At 41.0% G+C, this 9,478-nt stretch overlaps 1 protein-coding gene across 1 annotated transcript in view; it reads left to right on the top strand.

Annotated features, from left to right (window-relative positions):
* The first annotated feature begins 681 nt into the window (after nt 1–681).
* The window catches only part of TMC1 (transmembrane channel like 1), a 77,994-nt gene continuing 69,197 nt past the window's right edge, over nt 682–9,478 (top strand). Inside the window, exon 1 of the mRNA XM_043546244.1 lies at nt 682–744. Within this exon, the coding sequence (XP_043402179.1) occupies nt 705–744 (40 nt within the window). The 5' untranslated portion in view covers nt 682–704. The remainder of the gene's footprint in view (nt 745–9,478) is intronic.

Raw genomic sequence — 9,478 nt, 5'->3', positions numbered from 1 at the left:
CTTCAAGCCAAGGGGTATGGCAGCACCCCCAGCACTGTTAGTTCCAGCACTACTGAAAATCGGGCTACTTAGTTATATTCCATTTCTACATGGGAAAGCTTTTTCAATATAAATTAAGCTATGAATTTAAACCAATATACCAGTATAAGCTCTCCCCTCCCCCAACGTAGACACTCTTATTCTGGTATAAGAATACTTTTTTTGGCTTTGGTTTTGGTTGTGTTGCTTAGGAAGAGGTTTAACATGGACCAAAAAAATCAACTCTATACCAGAATAAGAACATCCGTGGGGGGTGGGTTGTAACTATATTGGCAAAACTTTCCTGTTTAGACAAAGCATGAGGTCCTGATTTAGCAAAGTGCTTAATCATTTAAACAACTGTGCTAGCTTCTGTAGGAGTGTATATTCCAAAAGAATTGCCGTTCCTTTTCAAATTTAAAAAACAAACAAAAACACCCTGTAAACAAGCTCTCCCTTCCTTTTGACCCCGGTACTCCAACCCTAAATGGTAAACTAAACATTCATGAAAAGTTAATCACTTGGGAAATTAGTACCTTCTTATGTTTCAGCCCATGAAAGCGCCTCCTTTTCACTGACAGGCAAAACTCGGTTGATATGCTAGACACTTTATCTTGAACGACTTATCCTTCAAGCAATCTCCTGTACAGGCAACAGCCAGAGCAGCCCTGTGAAATACAGTCACGATGCCTAGACACGAAAAGCCAACCATCATTGAGAGTGCTGGTAATTACAAATATAATTATACGTCTTATACATGTATTCACTTACTGTATGCAGCTCAACATTCTGCAAGATTGCTTGAAACTATTTCCCCCGTATTCTTCCTGGTAGAACTTTACCTTCAAGGTGTAATTCACTATCTGTTTAGCAATGTATTTTACTTGAAAGCACCTTTGCTTTTAGTTTGCTTCTTATAAGAAGTCAACTAGTTTTTCCACTAGCTCATAAATCAAAACAATGCAACAACCGCCATTTCTTGACCCACAATTCTATCAACAGATGGGACAGCTGAAGAAAACAAAGAATTTTCGGTGCCTCTTGCAGTTCATACTCAGGCAAAAATCCCAGTTGTTTCAGTATTTAATATGAAATGTAGTACACATTATTAATCATGAAAGCCTTTAGTAGTATTTCCATGTTGTTGCTGCATCATTATGTGTTGAATATTAGAAATGTTTTTTCTAGGACTGTAATTATCTAAGGACTAGATCCTGCAAAGTATTGAGCAGCTTCTGAAGGTGTGACATATACTTTTCTCTCGTGGGCAATGCTGCAGTTTTCTAAATGTAGTGGGCATGAAATATCTGATTTTTCTCCTGGAAGGAGGTGTGTCAGGGGTCTTATATCAAATTGCTTTTAACAGGAATTCATCAAGTCTCATTAAGGATCATGGCTGATACCACAAAGCAAATTTTTAGCAAACTCATGTTGTTCAGAAATAATGCAGTAAATTCTACTTTTATAACCAGCAGCTCCAAGAACTGCTCAGCACTTTGCAGGATAGGGCTCTAAAAGAAGTAATTTGGAGTTATATTCTGAAATACTCTCTCCTCCTCTCCAGATACCTTCACATACATTTTTTCAGTCTTTTTTTCTCTTTTATTGATTTATATAATTTTCAGAGTGCTTGTGGGGACTCTAAATTGTTATGTATCAGTGGAATCTAGTTTTAGTATGGGACAAATTCTGATGTCCTCACTCAGGCTTTACTTAGCTAGAATTCTTAGTGACTTCTGTGGGTATTTGTTCATCTTTAATAATGTCTTACTTGGACAAAAGTGGACTACAGCATTCACCCATATTTGTAGGAAATGGGTACTGTGCTAAATTTTAATCCAGCTAGCTAGTCAGCTGCCAGCATTTGCCCTTTGGGTCTAGATATCGGACTAATAATTCAGTTATGTTAGCATCTGTCAAAAAAAGTGATTCTTACCAGAATTAGTATTTCTGAGATGAACAAGAATGGTGTTATATCTTTTCTGCACTGGATAATAGGATCATAATTAAACTTTAGGTAGATTTTACATCAGATTTTATTAGTAACATATAATGTTCACTTCACAATTTATATGAAAATCCATTTGGCATAGCGAAATTATCTTGATTCTATTTAGGGATGGGCTCATGCTGCTAAATTTAGGTCTGGATCTGGATTTCAAATACCCAAAGTTAGGTTGTGTTTAGTTCCGGAGCTTCAGTTCAGCTTATTATAAATATATAGGAAGCCTCTGAAAAATGCTCCATGGTTGGATTTTATACTCTCTCAAGGGCTCAGGATGTTTGATTCTGGTGTTTGGGTTCAGGCTCATCTCTAATTTTGTTGCTATAAAGGTAAATTGTATTATATTATTGCTGGACCAAATGATTTTGGTAACAATCTGTTTCATAATATCAGTCATGGTACTTTATCATTCTGAATGAATTTCTGTCAGAAACAATTTGGTATAAGTAGGTTTAGCAAAATTCATATTATTTTTATAATGTTGATGGATACGTTCATTATTTTAAAGTTTTTAAAATTTTTATCTATTTAAATGTTCACAGTTGCAGGAAATTATGGCAGGGTGTCAGACAAATATTTAGTGACAGCAGATGTTGAGATTCAAGAAGTTAAAGCTTTAAACCACAAATTGTCAACATCACAAGTCTAAATATGAAAAGTAAATATCCTTAACTCAACAAATCATGCCTGTTTTTAACTATTCATTCCCTAGCCCATAAGCCTAATTCACTAGTCTAGATCACTGGATTTCGACTCTAAGAAGTTCCCAAGCAGTGTTTTTCTTATTTTGCCTATCTGTAAATTTCTATCATCGTCGACAGAAGTATTTTTTCATTGGTTTGTATGTGTATGGTGAAATAGAAAATTTACCAGCACCCTACTGATAAAAATCTAACCCTTTCAAAGCTAGGTATAAGACACCTGACCCACCTCTTTCCATGAGCAGCAATGCTTCAGACATGTCTGTAATGAGTGATATCACATCCATACAATTTAGAAAAGTGTAGCATTTTCTCAAATGTTTGGCAGATGCATTGTTTCTGGGGCATGTTCAGGATGGTGCAACACATCATTTACTGTCATGTTGCATGATGTGAAGTGATCAGTAAAATATCAATAAGAGGTGCGGAAATAGGTGGACTCCTGAACATTGTCTGGTGGACCAAGCAGGGGCATGGGAGTCAGGACTCACATCTTCTATTCCCAGCTTTGTGAGTGATTTGGTGTATGGCCCTCACCAAGCCACACAGGGCTCAATTCTGCCACGCTTACTAGTTGTGGCCCAGGAACATCTTAGTGCTAACTGGCAGAGGAGAAAGGAGGGTGCACAGAGTTTAACAGGGATTCCCTGGGTCAGATACATGCTTAATAATTCACTCGAGGGGGGCATGTGAGGATGCTGCTGAGAGCCAGTAATCTGTTGTCATCATCCATCCATACATTTTGCAGCGATGTATGATTATGTATCAATACTGGAAATTGTATTCTTAAGTTCAGGCATGTCACCAGGAGGAGACATGTCTCAGCCAAGTTCCTTTCAACCAGGAGGTAACAGATGCTTCTCTCTCTGTCTGGTCATCTGTGCATACTGAGCCAAATGTTAATCAAGAGATTGAAATTTTTTTTTCCCCCCAAGAGAGGAAGTTTAAAGGAAGAAATAAACAGAAGGGGATCCTGGTTATGAATATAGACAACGGGTTGTTGGGGGTATAAGTTGCGGAGGTACACCCTGGATCCTTCACTGAGGAGCCAAGTTAACAGTAGCATGTATCTTATCAATGGAGGTCACAGCAAAGCCTGACTGTAAAACACTGGCAGAACTTGGGTGAGCATTGCTCTATAAGATATGAAAGGATCTAATTAAGTAAGTCTAAGTTCTAGAATGCATGTTATGATCTTATATGTAACCATTTGTTTCCATTACTTCTATTTGCTATCACTTGAATTCCTACACTTTTCTTAAGCTTTTCTTTGTTTTCACTATAAACATCTCTAAGTGCTGTATGCCAAGCAGAGCAGTGATGTGAGGTATAACTGGTAAGCCGGCGTGTACTGCTTCTTTGGCAGGACAGCAACAGTGAATACTGCAGGCCTCCAGTGGAGCAGGAGCTGGATGCTTCAGGGAGATGCTCGGACGGCTCAGAGTTGGAGTGTGCCTATCAGTAACCTGTAGAGAGAGAGCACGGCTTGTGTAGACCTAGACTTTGTGTTGGCCATGGCCCATGGGAGTGAGGCAGGCTGACTCATGACAGGCAGGGTGAAGGCTCTCACACTAAGGGCAGGTGGTACTGGGTTGCCTCACAGCCCTGGGTACACCTGGGAAGTGTCACCCAGTGGGATTACTTTAGGTAATACTCAACATGAGTGTATCTCCGTAATGGAGGAGCCCCAGAAGAAAGGTAATGCAACCCAGGGTCACACAACCTATCTTTCCTGATCTCTAGAGGATCAATGCAGCCCCTCCCCTCAGTCCTGGCCAGCCCATTCATCTAAATGATCCAGAATTCTCTCTTCAGGGCCTGGAAGTGGATGGAGATGACCCTGATAGGTAGGATTGGGACCAGGTCTGTTTTATGTACCCTAGACTTGGAACTTGTACAGAATCTTTCTTTTCAGTAGCTAGCAGTACCACCTGTTCTTCTCATTACCAATGCTGTAAATCGGAGAATGGGAATAAGAGGAGCAAGTCACACTTTGGAAACTGTAAAGGTCAGAGACATACAATTTACTACATTCCCAGTTTTCATAGACAGTACTGGGCATTAATATTTTGATCCTACAGTCTTAGGACAAAGATTGTAATGAGAATGGGAAATGGCCCTACATCAATCTGCTCAATTGACAAAGTGTTAACAGAAATAGGAAGGAATACAGATGTAACCTGTTCTAGTTCTGGTCTTACGTGCGTAGTTTAAGGGGTTCTGCAGGCTTCACAGACCCCAAATTCTACCTATTGTAAAGCACTATAGGTCAGCTCCTCTGCTGGTATAAGTCAGCATAGCTCCACTGAAGTCAAGGGCTTCAATGGAGCTATTCTGAACAACATTGGCTGGTTCCTCTTTTTTATTTTTTTAAACTCTTTCTTCCTGACCTGATCTAGAAAAAAATGTATAAGCTTGCACCCTGCTCTCCACATGGCACCAGGTGTTTTGCAGCAAAACCCTAGATTCTCAGGTAGGGGCCTAATTAAAAAAAAAACCTCTAAGCAATGAGTGGTTTTCTGTTCTGGGTATTTATGAGCATGATGCAAGCAAGGCTGTCACACCATCCTTCTGCCTACCCATCTGCTCAGGAGACATGGGCTGGACAGGCAAAACTCGCATGCGGATCTGAACTTGTCCCAGATTCAGCAGGAGTGCTCTGAACAGAAACCCTTGTTGGCAGGGCACTGACTTATACTTCACATATATAAACAGGTTTTAATCTCCTAGCCCCCCTGCATGCATAACAAAGTCAATATGGCCTGTCTAATGATAGGGCTGAGCACAACCTTGATATTGGTGATGCTGTGCAGAACGTTTCATTGTAAAGCAGGCCCAGGAGCCCTGAGGATTCTGATGGGTCCACAGGGCTTGGGGAAGGACAAACCCTGTGCTTCCCATGATGGAACAAGATGGGGGAGGGAGGAACTCTGAAGGATTTTTTACTGAAGTTTCCTCCCCTCCTCAGCCTGCTTCTGTGGGTTTTAATGGCAAGGGAGAATAATAAGGGCTTGATTCTGCAGCCCTGTAATAGGCTTATCAACCCTTGAGCTGAAAGGGAGCTTTGCCTGAAATAGGAGTTTTAAGTCTTGCCCTAAACTTAAAAGGGCAACAAATGAAACCTGTGATGTACAAGTACAGAGTAGTAGGAAACTGGAAGCAGCCAACCAGATTGTAGGATACCATACAAGTGCATGACAAGATGCCAACCCTCCCAATTTAGCCAGAACAGTTCCTATTGTTTTGGCAAAACATTTACCACTTCTTCATTCTACCAACAGAAACCAGTTGCCACCCTGCAGAGCTGAACAGAGTTGAAAGAATGTGTCCCTCCCTCATTTACTTCCTACATGTCCCTGTTTATAACTTTCAGATGTTGAAGAGGTTGCATGTTGTCAGGCAAAAAAGTCCTCTTCAGTGAAAGCCTGATGTAGGGAATGGATAATAATAAGGCACATGACTGACAACTAGGCAGTTGGGAAAGTAGTTATTGGGAGAGGGAAGAAAGAAAATCTTCCTTTAGTTATCTGAGCCTGGTCATTAAAAACTGAACCTCATTAAATTTATGTAGTGATGACATTTTGGACATGTATAAACAGTCTATTTAACCAGCTCCCCTTAGCACATTTGAAATGTAGCCTGGAAAAAGAAAAGAAGGACAGTGAAGGCAAGTGGAGGTTGCAGAGTTCCTGTATCAGCCTTCTAGAGTTTTGCAGTAATCTGACCAGCTTCACATATAAGGTCACATCAAACAGCTGACAAGCAAAATCTGACAATATACTAAAATGGTAAAGAAAACTGGAACGTCTCAATGTGCATTAAATTTGCAGTATAGATCTATAATTAAGTAGAGGTGAGATGTTTGCTTAAAACAGCAAGAAATCTCTTGATTTTTGTAGATTGGATCTTGGCTACTTGAAGGACTTCGTCTCTCCCCATGTGCTACACTATAGCAGATGGGATGCTGCCACCGACAGTTCCCTGGTTAAATGAGATAGGGATGCTAGCAGAACATCCTAGGGGAAGGATAATTGAGCTGAGCATAACTTGGCCCCTTCAGGTCATCTTCAAGGTCTAGTGGTTTCCCCAGGGTTGGGTTGCAGAGAGGCTTGTGAGTGGATGGAGGTGTGGTGAGGTACTTAGGATCTCTGGGACTACTTATTTTGGACATTAGTCTATTATTCAAGGGTCAGAGAAGAATGTGAAGGGAATTTCTGAAAGGAACACTTACACCAGGGTTCTTACCTCAGAGCCCAGATAAAACTTAAGTCCTAAAGCAAAATTCTCTAAGTTCCAGAAGCAGCTTCTTGTGTTGTAAGGCATCAGGATTCCCCAGCTTGTTCAAGGTCTCTCTCAGGTTTTCCCTGTCTGGATAGCTGTTGCTTAGTTCAAGGTCCATAAGTGTTCCCCTCCTTTGGAGCTTCCTTTCGCCTCAGAAGCTTTTATCAGCTGAGATCTCCCAAGCATTTTATTTGGCTCCTTACTTAATTAACTGCCTTCCAGCTACATAGGCAATTAACTACACCCAGGTGGAGCAGGGTTGGCTCATTCCCTTCAGCGGAGTCTGTCACAGGTAGGCTGGGCATTTGACTCCAGGTAATTGCTTGCAAGTCTGTCTGTGCTCCAGTATATTGTCTTAATGATTAAATAATAAAGTCACAGTATTCATTTTTTATGTCACCCTTTATCCTGAAGAATCTTACAGTATTTTCCAAACTACATACAAAACATTTTTTTGCCTATTACTGAAATGCAGCCTCCTCCAGGGTGAATGCAGGCAACTGTTGAACAGTTGCCAGCCAACAGTGTTACACAACTGGACCATATTTTATGGGTTAGTTCTGAGGAACATTTGCATGCTGCATCGTGCTATCAGAACAAGACCACGGGGAAAGTTTGTCAGTGAGAAAAAATAGAATGAGCTAGAAAATAAAAATTAAATATGAATGCTTCCCTCTATTCCTCCCATTTCAGCTGCACAACATATCATCAAGTGCAAAAGTCAATGGCAGGATGGATGAGGTAGGAATTTATCAGTACCTACAGTTCGAAATCTCAGGTTTATGAGGGCAGAGTGACTAGGGTGAACAAGGCCACTGAATGGCCACCCCACACACAATCTGTCTCTATCTCATGGAGTGCTCCACTTGTGGCCATCAAAGTGAGAAGTGTCCAGCTTTTCTTCTGAGCAGTCTTTTGGCATCTATGAGCCAGGCTTCACTGCAGCATTAACTCAGCCTCTTACTTGGGTGTTTCCCCAACCCTGCATCCCATCTACACACAAATCCCTCTCACTCGAGTTTGGCGGAGCTTTCAGCCCAAGCTAGCTCGCCTGACTGGGGCTATAGGCTAAAACTTGACTGAGTCTTTGGTTGGTAACCTGACCATTTTGCATTGAGGATGAAGGCTAAAACACTTGAGTGGAGAAAGTCCTTTAGTGCCCTCCCATGACTCCCTCCATGAACTCAGAAGGACAGAGAAGTTCTCCCACAATTCACTGGGAACGAATCAGAGTGACTCAGCTTACCACCGCACAAAGAACCACTGGCGGCATATCCTGAAGTCTTAGTGACACATCCAGGTGCAGCACCAGTAACTCAGGCAGAGTTTTGCAGTGTGGCTGCGCACACTAGGCTAGGCTAACCTGGATGCTCAGATCCTGGTGCTGGTCACCCAAGATAACTGTGCAGTGAACACATACCCCAAGATATTTGAGACCCTCTTCAAACCTTCTCATTAACACTGAGTCATTCTAGATGTTGCTGCATAGCTCTGCCCTGCTTCTTGGAGCTGTTCACAAGTCTGATCACGTGTAGGCCAATTTGAAAAAGCTGGAAACAAGTGACAGTTATACAGCTAAAAGCATCCCACATACTGATGTTTATGGTCTTGCACCAAAGATTATAAATAACGACTTCAGCAAACCAGCGTATCATGAAGCCTTCAGTTTTGATGCAGGGTAATAGTAAAGCGTCTGAGGAATACTTCTCTGCTATTTCTGTAGGCTGTGTCATATAGAAGTGCATTGAAGTTTAGTGCTAAACAGCATTTAGATTTAGTGTCACCATGAAATGTAATTTGTATATGGATGAAATGCTCCCCTAATAATTCAGTAAGACAGGGCTTGCCATGAATAATGGTAGCATTGAATTGTGGGCTGCTTAGCCCCTTCTTTTCCTCTTAGAAAACTATTACCGAGTTAATGATCTGAAGTAGCTTTCTAGTAATAAGGCTAAGTACATTTCTATTGCTCCTATCTGCCAAATGTCCAAACTACCAATAATGTTGGTCTTTTAGATATGTGACAAAACAAACAAACAAAACAAAAAGTCAATTATTAATACAGTAAAGATCTTAAAATTATTTGTATTTCTACGCATGTGGTCTTTGTCATTCCAGCAGCTGAGAAGGGATCTGTTTCTTTCATATGTATAATATTTGCTAGTTTCATGATCAGTTTCATGACACAGCTTTTCTAATGTCAATAAAGTACAGAGCTACGTGAAACGTTTGCGAGGAAGCCACTAGAAACACTTTAGGTTTCTGGCTTTTTTTATAAAGTCCAAACTTAAGTCAGGTGTGTCAAAAATCTCACTGGCCTTTCAAGTGAACCTGAACAGATCCTGTAATGTGTGCATGCTCTCCTGGAGCAGAGAAAGTTTTGGTACTCACCTAGTAAGTGCCACTTGCCAGGCCTACACCCTAGACCTCATATTACTCATACAGCACACCCATTTTTTTCTGCTTTGCTTAA

This window comes from Chelonia mydas, chromosome 5 (genome assembly GCF_015237465.2).
Source record: "Chelonia mydas isolate rCheMyd1 chromosome 5, rCheMyd1.pri.v2, whole genome shotgun sequence".
Classification (NCBI taxonomy): Eukaryota; Metazoa; Chordata; order Testudines; family Cheloniidae; genus Chelonia; species Chelonia mydas.
The sequence above is the reverse complement of the archived record's forward strand: the minus strand, read 5'-3'. Positions and strand labels throughout refer to the sequence as shown.